This window comes from Hermetia illucens, chromosome 1 (genome assembly GCF_905115235.1).
Source record: "Hermetia illucens chromosome 1, iHerIll2.2.curated.20191125, whole genome shotgun sequence".
Taxonomy (NCBI): Eukaryota; Metazoa; Arthropoda; class Insecta; order Diptera; family Stratiomyidae; genus Hermetia; species Hermetia illucens.
In genome coordinates, this window is record NC_051849.1 from 23,480,598 (window position 1) to 23,502,491 (window position 21,894).

At 44.9% G+C, this 21,894-nt stretch overlaps 1 protein-coding gene across 3 annotated transcripts in view; it reads right to left on the bottom strand.

Moving 5' to 3' along the window:
- LOC119653858 (acetylcholine receptor subunit alpha-like) overlaps positions 1 to 21,894 on the bottom strand; it is a 391,561-nt gene that overhangs the window by 63,287 nt on the left and 306,380 nt on the right. For all 3 annotated transcript variants that reach the window (XM_038058922.1, XM_038058916.1, XM_038058932.1), the window contains one exon: positions 9,554 to 9,669. In XM_038058922.1, coding sequence (XP_037914850.1) covers positions 9,554 to 9,669 — 116 coding nt within the window. The remainder of the gene's footprint in view (positions 1 to 9,553; positions 9,670 to 21,894) is intronic.

The following is a 21,894-nucleotide window of genomic DNA, read 5'->3' on the forward strand; positions in this document are numbered from 1 at the left end:
TCGACATTCTGCCCTTTTAAAGAATGTTAATTTTGATGGAGATTGATTAAAAATTTCGGCGGATGTTAATTAAGGCTCTGTCGATAATGTCCCACGATTGTGATAATATGATACGATAGCATTCAATACACTGTAATGTGGAAGGATTCCACTTCATTTACTGCCAATGGTCCCGCTTTTTACCCGAAATGATTAATTACAACAGAATCGTTGCCTTCTGCAGGAGTGGAAAGGACATCCAATAATAGAATGCGTCGAATAGACCCCGTGCATTCATTCATCCATTCATTCCCCTGTTAACGGCAGCAATATAATTTCGAAATTGGCATCCATTCCTGATAAATAATGCAGGCCAATAAAATGGCAGTTAAATGGGGAGGTCACGGGATTGTGTGCGTTTAAAGTGTAATTAGCTCAATTGGAGGTGATAATGCAGATGAAACTATATTTATTCTTTGTAATTGAATCGAGATTCATTGGTCTGATTGTTTTAGTTCGGGGATTTGTTTGTAAATGTTTTATGAGATTTGAAAGCGGAGGTATTAGGACGATGAGAGTTTTATCTGAAAATCGCGTTATAATGATGTGATTTGCGCCAGCCAGCACCACATTTGTGCTCTGAATGGAGAATCTAATTTCAGTTTGATTAGCTATTTAAGGGAAACTTTTGGTGGTGATGATTTCCTGACTGGAACGTCCTGGAATTGGCTCTCTGGATTTCCACATATTAATTGATGCTGTTAATAACACGCAGTCATTTATAACTTTGTGTTGGGTGAGGATATATCGATTCATCTAAACCCATATATACTTGGTACTAATCCTTCAGAATAATCATAAAATCAAAGATTCAAATGGTTTTACTTTACTCAATTGGCTCTAATACCAGGTGGCCTGAAAAGTTGGTAGGTTAACACAGATTTTTTTTTTTTGATATATTTCGATTTTATTATTCAATATAGTTGTCGTCCAGGACGATACAACGATTATAGCGGTCATACCATTTTTATGGTACAATTTATCTTTATCCTCAAAATAGACCTCAGTTTTTGGCGGCTACCTTTTCATCAGCGCTAAATTTCTTTCCATTGTCTTGAGGTTTGGGAACAGGGAAAAGTCTCAGGAAGCCAGAACTGGAGAATACGGTAGATGTGGAAGCAATTCGCAGCATAATTCATGCTATTTTGTCATCGTTTTTATTGATTTGTGACAGGGTGCATTGTCTTGACGACGTCTTTTTCATCAAATGGGGCCGTTTTTCGCGATTTCATCCTTCAAACGCTCCAATAATAATCAAGATAGCCGATGAATACTATACCATGCGCATCCCAAAATACTGCTGCCCTAGCTTTGCCAGCTGATTGTTGCACGCTGTCCATGCTTTCGAGTCTTGCAGTTCACTCAGATGGTGACCCTCATGTTCCTTTGATACCTTAGAGCCTCAGCTATCTTTGCGGTCTTACAAAAATTATTTTAATGTTTTCGTTGGTAACAGGCTTTTGGAGGTATCCACTTCGTGCATCGTCTTCGGTGCTTATTTTGCCTTGTTAGGGCTTAGCAGATCAGTTCTGAACGGTTGATTATCCCGGTGGAAAGCCCAAATAATGTTTATCAAGCCAAGCCTTGGCTTCAATAGTATTTTTTCGCTGAAAAGAAAAATATATATACGTCTATAAGATCGTGATTCACTCGTCAACCACACCTACGCGTCATCGCTCGCGGTTATCCGAAATGCGCACTCTCCCTCTGTTCTGCACCAAGTTCCCTTGAGGCAACCCATTCGGCGGCCATCTCCGGAGAGTGGATTCTACGGCATGGCGTAGTCCGCAATGTAAATCTCCCCCCTCCTTGAAGTGTGACTTATCCATTGCCACTTCCGTTTTCTGATTACAGTGCGTATGAGTGGTATACCTCTGTGCCAATGATGTTCTTCGTTTGAGATACTGTCAGGCCAGTGCACTCCGATGGCATGACGCAGACTGACGAAAGCTTGGAGCTTATGGGTTACAGTGGAGTTGATTTTCCAGATGCTACTCCCGTATAGAAACACAGAAAGAACATTAACAAAGAACAGTTTCAACTTGATCTTGGTGTTGAGATAACTGCATTTCCAGATTTTAGACAGGGCAGCGAAAGCGGATCTCGCGCTGTTAATGCGTCACGCGACATCTAGTTCGATGCCACTGTCCGCAGAAATCATGCTTCCTAGATATACATACTGATCGAAGCTTTCCATGCTCTGCCCATTAATGCTGATAGGACAAGTGCATTGACCGTTGGATTAAGAACTTTAGTTCTGTTGGTGTTTATCTTCAGTTCAACTCTACTTACCTCTCTTTCCAAATTCAGAGCCGTTTGTCCAAGGTACATGACTCAATATTAGAGTAAGCAGATGCCATCAGCGTAGTCGAGGTGTTTCAGGAAAAATGTCATCGTCCATTGAACTCCTACGGAGAGCACGAAGAATGACACCGATAGAAAGAAGAAATAATATCGATGATAGGATGCAACCCTGAGGACTCCGCTTTAGACTTGAAAATCCTTCAAAATTTTACCTAGGTGCAGCACCTGACATTTCTCATCATCATATGTCCCTCTGATAATAGCTGTTAGTTTCTCCAGAATGCCTCTCCAGCATAGAGCACTCCAGATACACTCACTGTTCACGCTATCGAAAGCTATCTCGAAATTGATGAAGAGCAGGTGCAGCGAAGATCTCAATTCCGTGCACTATCCCAAAATGGTCCGTATGGTGTTGATGCGGTCAATGCAGGAGAATCCCAAACAGATACCAGCCTGCTCTCTGTCGATCAAGCTTTGATGCGTTCTAGAATTATTTTAGCCATTATCTTTGCGACGTCAGGGAGCACGCAGATACCTCTCCAATTGTCACCCTCAAAGCGGGTTCTTTTCTTTGGGATCTCAATTACTAACTCCTTCTTCCACTCTCTGGGAAAGGTATCGGATTTCCAAGATTTCCGTACGAGTAGAGGTAGCGGATCTGCGGTAACTGTAGCTGCAGCGATAAATAACTCTGCCGAAAGACCGTCATGGCCCTCGGCTTTACTCTGTTTGAGTGCATTGATGACCGAAGTAACTTCTCTTTTCTTCTTGGAAAAACAGTCCGTATCCGCATGTTACGGTGACTAGCAATTTCATTCACAAGAGGAGGAACTTCACCGGATGCGATACATTTAAGAACCATGGTGAAGTGTTCTTTCCACCCGTTCAGCTGTTCAGGTGTAGCACCGCTGTGCTGAAACCAACCACGGGGACCTCCCAGAACAAGGCGACAGACAGACTAGTGGTTTCCAGCCTGAAATCCACTGTGGTCAAGCTCGATGTAGCGGGTACAAGACATAGCACTCCCAACTCGAAATTCTCGACGTTGGGCGATCCTTTGACCTGTATACCCATGTCCTGCTTAAGCGCCAGTACCAGAAGCCCATGCATATTCTCAGCAAGATTGCTAAGACTAAGGAGGCGGGTACTGTCGACGAGCAGAAGGCGAATCCCACCGCTCTCAAACGCAATCGATCTCAAGACGAAGTCGAACAAGAACACAAGCTGAACAGAGTGAGCGAGAGCTCGTTAAGCAACCTCTGGAGAAAAGTACGCAGCAACAGCCAACCAAAGAGCTGCGAACTGCGAAGCCTTGCAATGACGTGACCAAGAGCCACCTACGTGTGACGCTGGATAGCATTCCGTTAGCGGGAAATTAACGCCGGAGGTGTTGACCAGTGTTGGCGTCAGACTGTAGGAGTTGGTCATTGAGCATCTCCTGAACGCCCAAGGCAAACACACTGTTCCCGGTTCGTCTGGGAGGGCGTAAGGCTCAAAATCATCCCCTATGATCTGATTACCAGGAGACCGGTCGTTCGCATCTGGTTGCCGAAGGTCCGCATGGAAAAGACAAGCTCTTCCAATTCGGCGCTTTCAAAATCTAGGATTTCCATGGACGACTAGGTTGTTATCAAGGAGAGTGGCTGGAGGCACTGGAAAAGGTGGATTATAAAGTGCGGTTCGGAATCAGGAATGCAAAGGTGAAAGCGTTCCGCTCTGCAAAATTGAACGATGCCCTGGATCCAATTGAGGCCGCCAACGAGCTTTTGAAGGAGATGAGTATCAACGGTCCGGCTGGGATTGACGCACCCCCACGCTAGCAGATCATGGTTAGGGTTACGCAGGTCAATCTGTAACATTCGAAGCGGGCCTCGGCTAATCTGCTTGTCTTCCTCCTAGAGGAAGACATCGACGTCGCATTAATACAAGAGTCCTAGGTCGGAGGCGATCGAACCATTAAAAAACTCCTTAGGAGGAGGTCCTGGATATCACCCTACTAACCGACAATGGGATTCTTAAGGTGCAGAATTGGAGAGTTTCGGACCAGTGATCCTTCTCAGATCACAGTTGTATACATTTCATTCTAGATCTCGCCACAGAGGTCTCCAAATCCTTCAGATACCCCAGGAGGATCGACTGGAGGAAGTTTGGTCAAGTAACCAAGAACTAACTCTCCGGCGCGTAAATTGACAAGATTGGTACGACAGACGACCTGGAGTCAAAAGTCGGGGTCTGGAAAAGTACTCGACACCACCTTTAAAGTCTCGTACCTTGCTGAATACAGCAAGAAGATGCTACTACCGTAGTGGAATGAGTATCTCTCCAGCCTCAGGAAGTTGACCAGGGAAATCTTTAACATCTGCTACAGGCATAAATACCGCCAGCCATACAAGCACTGCCTAAAAAAATACAATTCGGCCATCAAGATTGCCAAGAGGCGGTTTTGGTTGGATTATTGCCAGAACATCGAAAGCAACAGCAAATCCGCAAGGCTCAGTAAGATTGCGTCCAGGGAACATAAGAGCCCATCCTTTCTTAAAAAGTTGGAAGGCTTATGGACGGAATCTTCTGGTGAAAACGCCGTATAAGACTATCAAATCTATAATTACCGAGGATAAAATCGGCAGAGCTATAAACAGCTTCTCCGCATATAAATCTCCGGGTCCACATGGCATAATGCCATTGATGCTACTGAAGCAGCAAGAAAGGGTTGCGCCGTGGCTTGTTGAGATTTATCGTATCTCCTTGGTATACGTACCGCGGTCTTGGAGACGCGCACGAGTGACTTTCATACCGAAAACAGGCAAGCGTGTCCATGAGTCCACAAAGAACTTTCGACCAATCAGCCTTACCTCTTTCACGTTGAAGACTCTAGAACGCGTCCTGGACATCCACTTAAGGGCGATTATGGAGAGAACGCCTTTCTCTATGTCCCAGTTTTCCTACCTGAAAGGTAAATCTACAGAAACCGCTCTCCAAGAGGTAATTGTCGCGGTGGAGTGGTCACTGCAGTACAGGCGGCATACCAAAGTTACCTTCTTGGATATAAAGGGAGCATTCAACGTTAGTACCAACGCCATTGAGGAAGCCTAGACCAGTATTGGATTGGAGGGGTATTTTGCGCATTGAATTATATCCGTGCTAAGAACCAGGATAATCCAGTCGGTTCTGGGAGGCAACGACTTGACCAGAGCTGTGACCGGAGGCAGGGTGGTGCCATCTCTCCGGTACTCTACCAGAGCTCCATTATGAGTGCAATCATTCACAGAACATTGGAAAAGTTGTACTTGCCACCAATCCAAGCAAAATGGAGCTAATGCTATTCACCACCAAGGCGAGGGCAGCTGAATTTCACCTCTCACGGCTAAATGAAAAAGGTTGGTTCTTTCCTGCATTCTAAAGTATCTGGGTGTAACCCTGGATCCAAAACTAAATTGCAGATTGAACATAGAACTGAGGGTTAAGACGGTTTGTATGCCTGCAAGAGAACCTTTACAGAGAAATGGGATCTCCAGCAGAGGATGGGTGGAAGACCGGCGGCGTGTTGCTAGACTATGACACGGTATTCTTCACCGACGGAGCAAAGATGATCTGTGGGGTCGGTGCGGGGATTTTCTCGCAATGCCGAAGTTGCGGAGAAAAGGGGCAAACCCTCAGGCATTTTCTTTGCGAGTACCTAGCTCTAGCTAGAGTCAGGTTACGGACATTGGGTAAACGATTCTTCGGTGACCTCAAAGAGATTTCTAGCTGGGGCCCGCCTCCGAGCTAGAATGAGTGCTCCCCCTAGTTCTAGCACTCTAAAGGGGCCCTCGTATGGTGGTTGTCTTGGTCTCCGAGAAGCGTCCACCTCAATGAGGACCTGTTTACACGTCTGAGGATCTCACGGGGTGTTGGCATCCGATGTCGCATGCCGGGAAGGTGGCATTGGCTACATCTTCGAAATCGGGTCCCTGGGCAGACGCAGTATTCCCGAGTCGTTTAATCCTGCTCTGACGTCCAGTACAGGGTCGGCGGAGGGGCGCAGATTCTCCCCGTACATCATCTCCGTGGGGCAAGCCGCGAATTCCTCTCGCTGGGCCACACGGAGGAGAGGAGGACGAATGGAAGGGACCGAGATTTCAATGGATCGTCACGAGCCATTAAGGCAGCATTCAGCGTCCGGTGCCAATGTTCCAGCATACCATTCCACTCTCGACGGAGGGCCGCAGCATATGATTGTACCGTAATGTCAGACAGAGGTATTGCTTCAGGCCACCGCGTAAACCTGTGGGTAATTGTAAGGCAATACTTGAATCCGTGCGAGATTCGCAAAGGGCCGATGATGGCGAGATAAATGGGGTGGAAGTGCTTGGTTGACCTACGGAGTACAACTACTTCCTTTCAAACGTGTTTGTTGACCTTGCGCTTCTGGCATACGATATACTGTCTGGCCCAAGAGTTTATGTCCAAGTTCATGGACGGGCAGAAGTATTCATTAAAGACTAAGCGGTTCGTCGTCCCGATGCCTGGGTGCGCAAGATAGTGTATTGCTTTACTTTCCTGCGAAAATCGGCTGGAATGAAGGGCCTGGGTTCCGTATCTGAGGTCTCGCAGAATAAATAAGAGTTTGAACCGAAAATAGGAAACTTCTTGAATTTGAATTTGGAGTTTGCCCTCAGGCTCTGATGCTTTGTGTCGTCTTTTTGTGCCTCGGGGATTGTCGTATAATCGACCGAGGCGGGAACTGTGACCTCCGAGATTCGAGACAAAGCATCTGCAGCAATATTGTCTTTTCCAGACACGTATTGGATATCAGAAGTAAATTGGTTGATGAAGTTGACGAGAGGAGGCTTTGTGGGGCTTTTACCAAAGCACGAAAGTAAGGGACTTGAGGTTCGTGAACATGATGAACGGCCTGCTCTCAAGGGAGAAACGGAAGGATTTTATAGTGAAGTACACGGCGAGTAGCTCACGATCGTAGGCGGTGTAGTTACGTTGAGCTGGGTTGACCTGTTTTTGGCTGCTAGGATTTGATTCACCCGTTGGTGAAGAGGGGCACCTACCCCTGTGTTTGAGGCATCGTCGAACACAGCTAGGGGTGCATCTGGCTGAGAAAATTCCAGTAGTGTGAAGCGACCAAAAGATCATCTATGTAGACGAAACAAAAGTTCAAGTTTCGTAAGATAGAGTGGATGAACCTCTGGAAAGTCTGTGCAGCGTCGCACAAGCTGAAAACAATTCTAGTGAACTCGAAGAGTGCGAAAGTTGTGAAGATAGCCGTTTTCGGAATGTTTACGGGAGCGGCGGGATTTTGGTGGTATGCCTTGACTAGATCCAAGATGGTAAAATTACGGATGAGTGGAATGGGATATCCGTCTGGAACGGTCTCTGTGCCATTCGCCGTTCGGCTTAGGAACTAAATGAAGTGGAGAAGACCAACAGTTATTGGATGGTCTGCAGATATCCTGTTTCATCAAGTCATCAAACTTTTGGTTCGCAACAACAATCAACGCACTTTTGAGAAGATTGGAGAGCCAGTAGCATTGACGTGGTGCTGCACATCGTGCTTAACAGGCTGCTCAAACTTCCTAAAAGTGCGTCCACTTTCACCGCAGAAACTTTGGGAAACTGTTTTTCCCAATAATTCAAGATCCGTTTCTAAATTTTTGGAACTGCATTTATTTGAACTTCATTTATCTAATCATTACATCGATTATCACAATTGGATCCCAGCTCTATATACGAATTCTGACAAAATAAAACTTAATTTGGCTTTTTCTGGCCGGCAGACGAGACTTGAGTTCCTGTGAGTTGATAAATGTCGTTATTGACCTTTGTTCCCCAGTCTCATGTCAGGCCATCCACTGCTCTCTGCGTCCGTTGAATGTAGCGGTGGAGGAGAATCCACAATGGCAAGGTTTGCGCCTCCACATTATCATCACTTCCAAGCCGACCATCAAATACTTGGGAGTGCTGATAGACAAGAAACTCAGTTATTGGCAACACGTGCAGTATGTTTCCAACAAATCATCTACTGCTAGTGTGACCCTGGCAAGGATGACGCCGAACGTGAGATGGCCACGGTATACCCCTAGGTTGCTTGTAGCTAGGGTGTTGACCCCAATCATACTCTATGCGACTCCAGTTTGGAGAGAGGTATTGTGGATGTCAGCTAACGGTAACAAACTGAGTGCAGTCTACAGAAGGACAGCCCTGATGGTATGCTCTGTCTTCAGGATTGGCTCAGATAATGCAGCATTCATTATCTCGGGAATGATGCCGATTGATATCTTGGTAGATAAGATGGTGAACATATACAATGCCAAGCCAATATCTCTCTTATCTGAAACGAAGAACACTCAGAGGGAGAGATCCGTAAATAGATTGCCAAGGCGGTGGGAATGCTCGGGAATGGGTCGGCGCACCCACAGGTTTGTCCCTGCTATCAAGGAGTGGTTGGCGAGACGACACGGTGAGATTAATTATAATCTCACCCAGTTTCTCACGGGGCACCGAAGATATCGCCAATACCTGGACAGGTTTAAATTGGAGACCTTACCTGACTGTCCAAATTGTGATGGAGTCCCAGAGGACCCAGAGGATGTATTCCTCCACTGTCCGAGATTTGTGGAAGAAAAAAGGAAGAATCTAAAGGGGGGGGGGGGGGGTTGCAGAAAATCTAGTGCCGAAAATGGTAGCACATCATGAGAATTGGGATGCGGTCAACTCCATGATCGCATCTATTCAAACCAAACTGCGACTGAAGAGGAGAGGAGAAAAGCGCGGTCACGTGTATAGAAGAAAGTTGACTAAGCTAGAGTGAGCTGACTCCGTCCTGTGGTGTAATGCCTTATGGGGGGTGATTTTAGTGGGTAAAAACCCCACACGCTGGTGCGTCCAGATCAGTGCCTTTTGAAGATTTTCACCGGTTTTAGTAAGGCTTTGTTTTATACAAAACCTTAAAAAACGTAAAAATAAATGCAATTTGCCAAGCCGATTCTCCCGCTACGTCCTAAGCATTTTACGTAAGCCGTGGATCTTTTGAGATTTATAACTTTTTCTTTCATTGCTATTGCAAGTCGAATACAATGTCCGTATATTTCCAAGCCCAGCAAGCAACACGGATTTGATTGTGTCCTTGTAGCTAGTAGTATATGGTATGTTGTTAAATAATAAAAGAAAAGGTTCGGCGATTGTATCTGCAAAAATAAATGTCATTAATAAAACTCACCTCACAGCCGGCACCTCCAGGATATCCCACTCCACCGACATATAGAATTCCGATAGGTCGACTCCGACATCAACAATATTGCTTCCTTGTTTCTCGTCCATATGCCTCAGGTCGACCTGTTTTCCATCGAAAGCAAAGGGTTAGTCCTTCGAGTGACGGGATTAGCAATAGCTCTTAATGTACACTACATAGTAAATGTGATGAAAGTCAGAACCAAATATAGAAAGGAACGTGAAAAACTCAAAAGGAATTTCTGTTCAAAACACAATATCCATTAAGTCCAAAATCGATAAAGTCACCATCATTTCGGCTAAGTTGAAAAGATGAATGAGAAGCGAGAAGCATGCAATATGGAGTATTTATAGTTTTCACTTTGTTATAGATACTTAGTCAAAAAAATCATCATCGTACTTGGTAATTTCTCTAAATTTGCCTCATAACGTTACAAGTTCCATTCCTACGTTTCTCACCAAATCAATTGTTATTGTACCAACGGAAAATCCAAATAAAGATAAATCGTCTCGTTACGGATAATCATTCACATTAATTCATCCTTGGGTGGTTTGAAATCGTGTGAATTTTGGGGTGTGGCGTTTTTCAAAAGGAACCAAATCAGGAAACCGAAAATCTTGAGGAAAATAAAAGAGTTCGCTTTGGAGGTGGGGGAGGTTGGTCGCACTACGTACTATTATCTGCTATTCTGGAGAAAAGATCCTAATGGGAAGATTTGGCTTATGAGTGTCGTGGTAAACATTTTCCAATCAAAACTGAAAATCATGTGGGTGGGGTGGAGTGAAAAGTGCAAGTGCAGCGATCGGAAAATCCTAGTTGAACATGCATTGAGTGAACAAGTGGTGGGAGTAGTGTGGGGGTGTGAAAGGGAGTATAGGGTGAGCGGTTAAAGTTGACTTAAAGATACGATCCGGGAACGAAAGTGCAAGGCATATTTACAAGACGAACTTATGCACATTCCTTGGAACAAACATTCACAGAGAATCTTACATAATAGTTGAAGGAGTTAACACTAAATACATACATTCCAGGTCGTCCGTTCAAAACTCAATCACGTGTCCTTATTGAACTCCCATTCCAAAGATACGTTTCCATAACAATTCTAGTGCGTTTGACAAATAACAAAGTTGGATAAAACTAGAGACTGCATGCAACGTGCTGGATTGAGAAAAATCTCTTGTGAATGCATGACTGCATCCTCGACACTATGCAGCGAGGAATGCACCTTCTAGGATGCACATTCGCATGGTAGGAAGGACGAAATTGCTTTCCATGTTCGACAACCAAAAAGTGATGGAAATGCATGCTCACATCCAAAAATATACAAGTTGGCCACGTTCTGCTCTAACTGAAAATCCATTCCGTGAAAGATGTTCCTGATATGTGTATTGTTTTATGTCCTTGTTGTTGCTAAGTTGCTTATTCGCTGCTGCTTGTACCAGAATGCAAGTGGATGCAAGGAAATCATAAATTATGGATGTATTTTGCTCTTTTCCGAGAGGTAACATAATGCTAGGTGGGTTGCAAAAGTAAGGAAATCATGATATTTTGGGAAAGCAGGAAACTTCAGGTTGCAGGTTTGGAAGTCGCAGGTAGCGTGGATAAATTGTTCTCCGCAGTAAATTACCGCGAGATTAGGGTACCGTGAGTAACAGCAGGAAATGTTTCCGCAGTTATTGCAACTTTTGTAGGAGCTCAGTGAATTTTAAATGAATTAGATGCAAGTGCTTCAAATTGGTTTAGCTTGATAGAGCCAATTATCTAGGTGGAAACAGAAAAACCGCAATGAACCACATTCAGAACTTCGAAAATGCTGGAAAAGTGCTTTCTCTAATTCAAGTTGGCAGTTTTGCATTGCATAATTTAGTGCAGCAATGCAATAACCTCGACCTTGCTTTTCAAGTTTTTAGGATATAAAATATTTAGTTTTATATCAGATCTAATTTGGCCCTATTTCACAGCGAAGCTATTAAAAAGTAGCGTATCTACACTTTCCGTGGTCTCTGCAGAGCCCAAGTTGGCGCCCCTAGTCGTGAATAAAGTTAAACAATTTGAAAAACATGGGAAACACGGTGAAACAAAATTGACACCCCTTTTGCATGTACCCCCCTTAAATTCAACATAAAAGGATGTAACTTTTGTGAGTGTTCGCACTTCTCAACTTTCCACCAAATTTGGTGTGAATCGCTACAACTGTTTCCGAGAAAAATGTTTGTGATGGACAGATGGACCGACAGAGAGACGGACAGACAGACAGGAGACGGTGCTTATTCGAAGCATTCGCCTAGTTGGATGTAGTTCTGACCAACGAAGGTGATGTAAACACTTATCGGAAAGAGGGATCTGGTTCAATTGTAGATCTGATTTTGTCAGCCCTGCGCTAGCACGTGATATGTCCTGGGAAGTTAGCGAACACTTCACGGAGCCACAAGGCAGGAGACGAAATCCAAAAAAATACCAGGATGGTCTGCCTAGCAAAGCAAGTGCCTCCACGGCTCTATCCGTGTTACACAAAGCATCTCTAAAGCATGTGAAGCGTCGATACCTAGAAGATGCTCATTCCCCACTAGAAGACCCAATTATTGGTGGAATAGTGAACTTGCAGGCCTTCGGTCGATTTGCCACAGAGCCAGACGAACGGATCAGAGGGCAATAGGTAGCAACGATCGAGGGCAAAAATAGCATGCCTATAGGGAAGCCCGCAAGAGCCTCAAGCTCGCCATCCAGCGTAGTAAGAGGATATGTTTTAAGGAGCTCTGTTTGGAAGTGGACATAAATCCATGGGTTAGCGGCTATAAAATCGTGAAAGGACGACTCAGAGGCCGATCATCTCTTGTTGAAAATAATCCAGGGGTTATTTCCCCAGAAAGTGGGGGGGGGGGGTATTGACACCTATCAGCGCCCCCTGAATGTGACGCCGATTCCACTAGGGACGAGCTGCTGGAGATCTGCAGTCGAATAGGCAACAGTGAAGTTCTGGATGTGGACGGCTTACGGAATAAGGCCCTCAAACTTGCCGTCAAACGTAGACCAGATATATTCGCGGAGCTGTTCGAAACGCGCATGTCCGAGGGTATCTTTCATGCTTTCTAGCTGATGCTGCTGCCTAAGGCGGCAAACCGCCAGGAAAATCGTCCTCTTATAGACTCATATGTCTTCAGACACTATAGGGAAAATGTTGGAACGGGTAATTTATAATAGATTACTCCTAGTCGTAGAGAGTCAAGGGGGTTTTTTAGATAGGTAGTATGGGTTCCGTAAAGCCAGATCAACCGTTAATGATATCAAAATGGCTACTAGCTTGGCTGAAAATGCAATTCATGGAAGGAGTCGTATGGCCAAATATTGTGTGGTGGTGACCCTGGATGTGAGGAATGCATTCGTCTCGGCCAATTGGAACCTTATATGAAAGTCTCTGGCGACAATTGATGTTCCCACCTACCTCGCCGCTATTATCGATAGCTACTTGCAAGAGCGGACATGGATACAATACCGATGATAGACCGAAGGAGTACATTGTCTCTGCGGGTGTTCCACTGGGCTCCATACTGAACCCACTTCTGTAGAACATCATTTACAATGATGTACTTAACCTTCCGGTTCCGAAGGAGGCCCCGGTGGTGGGTTACGCCGACGATATAGCACTGGTTGTGATCGCAAAGCACTTCGAGGATGCTGAGTTGTACGCAAGCGAAGCGATCAGTGTTGTTAAGGCTTGGATAGGGAGTACAGACTGGCACTCGCGGAGGAAAAAACGGAAGCGGTCCTCATCACTAAGCGCCGCAAGAGAAATTACGCCTGTATTAAGATCGGGAATCGTATCATCATTTCCAAGCCGGCCATCCAATATTTGGGGGTGGTGATAGACGAAAAACTCAATTTTAAGCAGCACATAGAGCATATTTGCGAAAAAGCATCCACCACAAATATGGCTCTGGCAAGGATGATGCCGAAAGTAGGAGGACCACAGCATACTTGCAGGCTGCTCTTAGCGAGGGTGCTGAGTTATATCATTATATATGTAGTCCTCGTTAGAGGAAAAGCGCGGCATGTTTTAGGCAATGCACATAAACTGAGTACGGTGTGTTCTGCCTTGAGGACGCACTCAGATGATGCAGCGTTTGTCACTTCGGGAATGATGCCTATTGACATCCTGGTAATCGGCATGATGAACATCTACAACACCAGGCCCATCTCTCCCTTATCGCTTTAGTGGGTAAAAATCCCACACTCTGGCCTGCCCAGGCCAGAGTCTTTTAAAGATTTCCACCTCCTTGAAAAAAAGACAGATAGACAGACAGACAGAGCCTACAGGATAGCTTTAAGTACCCTACGTAAATGAGAGTCATTCAGCTGAATCTAAATCACTGCCGAGCTGCCTAGGATCTGTTAGCACAGAATATGTACGAAGAGGAAATCGATGTTGCTATTGTCTGCGGGCTATACAAGCCTCCATCACGGCGTCTTGGAAACAGACATAAGTGGAAAGACTGCGGTGTGTGCTTGCGGTAATCGAGCCTTACAGTAAGCAATGAAGCAACGCGAACACGATTTTGCAAGGGTTAAGATCGATGACCTCTATATATACAGCTGTTATGCCGTCCCAAGTATAACAACAGCAGAGTATTGCAACATACTAGATAGACTGGCGAGAGACGCCAAAGATCGCACCCCCAAAATTATTGCTGGGGACTTCAACGTTTGGGCAATGGGGTGGAGAAACCAGAAAACAAATGAAAGGGGAAGAATCCTACTCGAGGTTTCTCCTGCCTAAACGTCACCCTGGCTACAACCGGAAGTGTAAACACCTTTAGACCTGGAGAGCTGGGCTAGGTCTTACTTTTGTAAGTGATTCGCTGGTCAAACATCTACACTGACATGTTAGCGAAGAATACACCCATAGCGACCACCAGGCGATATATATTATTATTGATAAGGCACACAAAACAATATATTCTCACCTGAAGAACCCAGAAACAGGTTGGTCATCAAGAGCACTTGATGAGGATACATTTCTGGAGGTATTACAGTGGAACACTGAATTTACTGGAACGGCTACAGAAAAAGCATCACAGTTGTCCCACTAGTATACCGAGCATGTGGCGCTTCTATGCCAAGACGTGAATAATCTCGGAAGAACAACCCTAACTACAGCGGGAACGCAGAAATAGCGAAGTGTCAATGAACAACTGTACCTTGAATATAAACAGGCAAGAAAAAAGTTGCATTGGGCCATCCCGAAGAGTAAAAATTATTGCTTTATGCTACTTTGTGATGAGACTGATTCAGATCCATGGGGAGGGACCTACAAGTTCGTTATATCGGCAATAAAAGGCATAAGGTCCCCTCCTATTATGTGCCCTAGATTATTGTGGGAGATAGTTTCGACGTTGTTCCCCCAACATCCGGAAATAATCTTCCCAATGATACCAATGTGCGCCGAAGACATACCTCCACAGACGAAGACTTAAACGCAGTGAAAAGGGTCCGGGATGCCACAGCCCACGGTATTGATCGAATCCCCAACAAGGCGCTGAAACTGGCAATGAGAATGGTATCAAGCATGTTCGCATGGGTATTTATAGAAGGGTCCTTCCCCGCAGAGTGGAAAATACAAAAGCTTGTATTGATCCCGAAGACAGGTAAGCCGATAAATGAACCAATATCCAATAGACGTATCTGTCTTCTGAATACAATAGGCAAGGTCCTCGAGCCGGTAATCTATAAACGGTTATATCTATTAATTGATAGTGGAGGTTATCTATCGAATAGGCAGTTTGGCTTCCGGAAGGATCGATCAACGGTTGATGCTACCAAACTAGTTTTCGAGCTAGACTGAAAAGCGACGAAGGGAAATACTGCGCACTGATGACTCTTGATATCAAGAACGCGTTCAATTCTGCCAGATGGAACCATATAATCGAACACCAAAATATGTATTAAATATAATTTTCGATTATTATCGAAGATGTAATAACGGCAGGAGTGCCGCAGGGGTCTGTTCTGGGCCTTCTGCTATGGAACTTAATGTATGATGGCATTTTGCGGCTTCCAGTAGCTAAATAAGCCTTTGTCGTCGAATTCGCAGATGACGTTGGAGTGGTGATACCATCCAATCACCCCGACGAAGTACAGATATATGCGAATGAGACTATACGGACAATTAAGTCTTGGTCTAAAGACCACGGGTTGGAGTTTGCCGAACACAAGACGGAGTTGGTGCTCTTTACAAAGCGGCGGAAACAAAGAACTATTAAAATTTGCATCGGGAAGCATGTTGTTAGGTCTCAGCCATCGCTGAAATACCTGGGAGTAATATTCGACTCCAAGCTAAGCTTTAAGCCCCACGAAAAAATCGGAGAAAATCGAAGACAGCTTCGAACTGCATATCAGCTAAGCGTTTTTCGAAGACGTTGCGCCTATCGAACAACATCTTATGAGGCAGCATGCGTGATTGCAGGGATGATTCCAGTGGATATTCTAACCGATGAGGCAAGTTGTTTCTACGAGAATCATGAAGCGAGCCTGCTTGTTTAGGCTCGTGAGCGTATGCGGTCATTGGTTGTATGGCAAACAGCATGGGACCAGGCGGAGAATAGCCAGTGGACACATAGGCCTATCCCAGACAGAAGTATGTGGACTATGCGGAACCACAGTGAAACGAGTTATGATATGACTTAGTTGTTAACTGGACACGGTGGATACAGGAATAACCTCTATAGGTGTGATCTCGAAGAATCGCCCGATTATCCTACGTGCGAAGGTGCAGACGAAAATGCAGAACATGGCAAGCCATTCAAGAAACAATGGTATTCCCAGGACCCGGTTTTGTAAGGGCAAAAGTCTACGGCGTCCATAACTACAGCTGCTCTTCAAAGTGCAACATTAGCGCAATATGGGGAGATGCTAGACAGCTTGGTGTTGAATGCTAGGGATCACAGCTCGAAAATCATTGCTGGCGATTTCAACGCATGGGCTTTAGACTGGGGAATTCGATTAACGAACACCCAGGGGGTGCTTGCTTGAAACCTTCGCGGAACTGAACTACTAGCAAACGTTGGATACGTGGCCACTTTCGAAGGTAGAGGGTTATGCTCAATCGTCGATCTGACCTACCTCAATACCTCGTTGGCGAGCGAGATGGTCTGGCGGGTGAGTGAACATTACACCTGCAGTGACCACGAGGCCATATTTCTCGACATCAGAAACGAAGGGGACGACAGTTGAGTGAGCAACAAGGGCGGAAAAACCGGAATAGATGGGTGCTACATTGGAGCTTTCTAAGAAGAGATATTTCTGGCGATTGTAGAAGGAGGTTACGAGCCGAAGCAAATGGCGCTGAGAAAGTGAGCCTGTTTTAAAAGGAAACTGAGGCAAGCGACTCTACAATGTCGCGATGGAAGTATCACCACAGTAGAAAACGAAACTATTGGCGGAACCAAGAAATTGCATTGTTGAGAGCATCGTGTCTGCCAGCCGGGAGGCTTTGCCACAAGAACAGAGGGAAGCCATAACATTGGCAGTCGAAGAAGTAATACCGCGATATTCGAAGTAGCCTTAGGAAGGCTACCCGGAAAACTAAGCGGAGTTGCTACAGGCAATTGTGCCTTGGGGCAAATACGAATCTCTGTGGCGCTGCTTACAAGGCTGTAATGAACAAAATTCGTGGACAAAAATCACCTCAAATGGCGTGCCCGCGACTCTTGCTCAAAATAATCACAATTATTTTCCTACAACAGGAAGAAAGTGGACCTCAATCAACAGTGCAACATGACTTCCTCACAATCTCAGGGGTGACCGAGGAGGAACTACGGGAGAACTGGGGACGAATTTGGAATAATAAGGTTTCGGGATTGGGGGTTTTCCGAACAAAGCTTTGAAGTTGGGTGCTAAAATTAGGCCCGCCTGGTCGATAAGCACATTTGAATCGTGCATGGTGGAAGGAATGTTTCCCGCGCAGTGGAAAAGGTGGAGGTTGGTTCTACTATAGAAGCCCCAAAAACCACCTGGCGCACGCTCTTCATATTGCCTTATCTGTCATTATGGGGAAGATGTTGGAGAGGGTGGTATACAACAGACTGCTTCCGGTTTTCACGCTAGCGAATTGTCTACCGAAGCGGCAGTATTGGTTTCGCAGATCGTGGTCCAGAGTCGATGATATTGCAAAGCTCGTGGACCTGGCCCGGGAGGCATCGGGAATTAGTAAGTGCTACGCGGGGGTGACACTGGATGACAGCCAACTGGGGTTGGATTAACCGCACCCTGGCCAAACTCGGTGTCCCTAGTTACCTAGGACGGAAAATCGAGAATTACTTTTCGGAGAGACTTATTTGGTACGTGACAGACGACGGGCCGAAGAATTATGTGTTGATAACAGGTGCTCCCCAAGGCTCCGTATTGGGGACTTTGTTGTGGAACGTAATGTACGACGGGGTGATTGGCCTTCACAATTAATAGACCATTAGCTTAATCCCAACTACAATTTTATTTTATTATGTATATATATATTTCGGGAGCAACTTACTCCCTTCATCAGTACAAAGCAGTACAATTAGCTTTGTACTGATGAAGGGAGTAAGTTGCTCCCGAAATATATATATACATAATAAAATAAAATTGTAGTTGGGATTAAGCTAATGGTCTATTAATTTTGGACTTAACTACAAACTGAAGGCGATATCTAACATGTTGGCCTTCACAAGCCAAAGGAGGCAACATTGATTGGTTTTGCAGATGACCTGGCAGTGGTAGTAGTTGCGAAACACCATCACCATCATGGCTCCAAATGGTGAAATTGGACCTGGTGAACGATAAGACGGAGGACCAATCGCAGGAAAAACAACACTATTAAAATCGCGTCGGTAGTCACAAGGTCGCTTCAAAATCGATCATTTGATACCTTGGGGTAATGATCGAAGTTACGTTGAGTTTTAAGGAGCATCTGGACTATGCGGCTCCTGCATGGGCGTGCGCACTGGATTACACAGTGAATCAGAGAAGGGAAAGTTCGGCATACCGGTCAATCGTGATGAGGGTGTGCAGTGTATTTGGGAAGGTATCTGGTGAGGCAGTGTGTCATCACCGGGATGATTTTCTTGGATCTTCTAGCAAATGAGGCACACTGTCTATATTGGTTAAAGAGGGTGAATCCAGCCGAAGTGACTGGGCTTCCGAAAGGCCATAAGGAAGGAGATGGCAGCTACGGTGGGATAATCCTGAAAAGGCTGCTGGACTCGAACACTGATCTCGTGTATTGAGAGATGGGTCGAGCGCAAACATAGAGAATTGAATTGAATTATCACCATTACAGGAAGCACTTGCATCACTTCGGATTGGATGAGTCCCCAGACTGTCTCGAATGTGCCCCTACACCCGAGGACCCGGAGTATATTATGTTTCACTGTCCGTAATCCGCGAATGTAAGGGGCAGGTTAAGCAATGACCTGACTGCAGTTACCGGACTCCATAGTTTCGTGGAGGAGACGCTAAGGTCTGTTGGAGTGCGGTAAACACAACCGTAACTGCAATACAGGCAAAAGCTGCATGAACTGGAACGAGCCTGGAAAGTGCGACATAGCAGTGAGTTAGTTGTACTGGTGTATACCAGAGCCCACCTCGCGAAATAATACTACATGGTGGTCCCACGGGATATGGGCAGCGATGTGGGGGTGGTTTTAGTGGGTGAAAATCCCACACAGTTAAATCTAGGCATACAACCTCAGTTGATAATCCTTGATTCATAGCTTAACTCTTTTGGTTCTGGGCGCCAGGATTTATCAGGAATGAGGCCATGCAATTCCATTGCCAAAATGTAATGCCGAGGATGATCGTGATGTGCGCCGTTAAGCTGATAGAAGCGTATCTATTTCCAATTAGTTGGGATTGACCTGCTTGTGAGAGTTTCTTGGAGGTTGGGGTTATGTTCAGGTCGCATGAGGAGTCCTTTGATCGCTGCAGAGGTTCTATGGAACATAGATAAGTTTGCAATCATCGTCAGTAATTCTGAGCATGTGTTCATTAATCGATTGTGGTTACACATTATGTTCGTGTCGGGGGAGGTCGATGCGTTTATGCCTATAAGGCGGGAACTCGCTTGCTTGACCTTTCTGTTATTCCAGAGGAATCCCTCCACCACCAACTATTTAAGGAGTATCAAATGAAATCTGAAACTTCTCGAGGTCGGAAACTTTTCTTCTAATCCTTCCAAGCCGCAAAGACATTTCATATTTTAACAATCACTAAATAATACTTGGCTCCTCCATCATCTTTTTCCAGTATCCTTCTCCAGCACAATCATCAGCTTCCTACGGTGGCCTTGGCAACTGCGATTAAAAAATACTTTCAACTTCCGCTCTGGCAGTTTGAAACTTTGAAAATTTTAATTTTTTATTTTCGGTTCAGATCTCAAACACAATCTGCTTTCCTTAAAACGTTCGTCGCAGCTGCATTGTGTAGATACAGGGCACGGTATCATTCAGAGAATTTCCGACATTATAATCCCTTTAACTTTAGCTGTTATTCCGGTAATCTTTGACCTACTTCCTTGCAGAAGTTGAATAAATAGATTTTCTGACCTGGAAGAAAACAGAGAGTGGTACATTCATCTTTCGACTTTTCCTGAAAATTTTCCTCATAAAACTTGCGAAAGATGCATACAGGTCAAGGATTCCGGTGTATTTGCAACTAATTGTAAACAAAGGATTTTTCATTTCCCCAAATTTGACTTTGCCTTTGGTCCTGCCTTTATTCATTACGTTCTTCTGCCCCCAATTATCACTAACTTTTCTTTGCTTAGGCGACGACTCTCAATTTCTTTTTTTGATCCCATAACTTTCTAATTCTCTCTTTTACGAGGGTAAAGCAGGCTCTAATCCTTCCTGCGAATTAATTATGACATCCCTCTGTATCCAATGTTTAATAAGGACAATTTCGTCCTGGAATTCATAATCGCACTCGAGCGCTAGGACTTCTATCCCCGGTTCGACTAAAAGGCTGAGGTTTTTTTGTTGAATCCACTCTCATAAAAATGGTGGTGTGTGGGGCTTGGCAGCGTGCTCTGTGCTCAAAAGGATGTGTTTTGTTCCCGCACAGAAAAAAGGGGCGATAAGTACTCCTTTGAATTTTTTACTGCATGACGGTGCTGTATTTACGTTGTTGATGTTGCAAATCCGTCGTTCTATGGGCGCCGATGGGAGAAAGTGAGGGATTTGAGTGGAGGAAATTCCCCGCAACTTTATTCGCGGATTGCGGAATTTTCGTTCAAGCAGCAAAAATGCCATAGCGGATTTTACAATTATTTATTTCGTGGTTAATTAACATAAAGCCTTGGAATACTTCTGCGTGAGGGGTTTGAATGATCTCTTGTTTGTGCGAGTACATAAGTGGCTTCACCGCGAATGGGGGGTGCCCACAGCTTATATTGGTTGCCCTCGCAGCAGTTCGCTTCTACTATGCAGGGTGCATTTCGAATTAGGTTGCCGCAGCGTTCGCAGTATCACTTAACTTCCTTCTCTCCCAGCATGTGCAGTAATTCTGAATAATAAAATATTCATGACCGGAAATTCTAGTTCATTTTCGGTTTGGCTTGCCTGCGTTGAACACATCCTGGCTCAAAGGAAACGCGAAGAGACTTTTCATCCCCAAGCAAACTTGTCTATGGCAAAGGCGGATGGTGGTTTCAAACTATTCTTTATGTAATCCGCGCATAATTTTAAAAGTGCATGCATCGTATTTTACTTTTATCTTTGCCAGCTTCCTTGTCCTCCTACGTGGAAGAGCGGATGTGTGTGCCTGGTTGTTACACTCTGGGGATTAAAGTGGTTGCAGGGTAAATATTGACTTTGTGCTCTTACAGCTAGCGGAGAGCGGACTAAGTGTATGTGGGAATGGTTGACAAAGTTAATCATGTTTAACGTCATCAGCACGTTGTTCCTTTGGAAGCATAAAGCAAATGTCTGAACAAGAGAAAATTGAATTGGGTCGATATTTCTATGGGAAGGTCCTTTGACTAATCTTCGGTGGTTATACGCTGGTACCTCCCTTTTTCAGCTGAATGGATCAGCAAATATCAAATTAGAAAAGGTTGCAAGTGCAAAGGCCATCGAGGAATTTGATTGTTCAAGGTTTGATGCCTGTCTCCGATGCAAAACTAATATCCTTGGCTGGCACATTATGCAAGGAAAGTTCAACATGAATATCGTCCACTAGGATTCAAGTAATTCTTCAGTAAACTTGGTTAGGTTTTTCGAATATTATTTGGAATTCAATTCGCTGTTATACTAACGTCTCTCGGCATAATTTCCAAAAAAATCTAAGGGGATGGCTCTAAC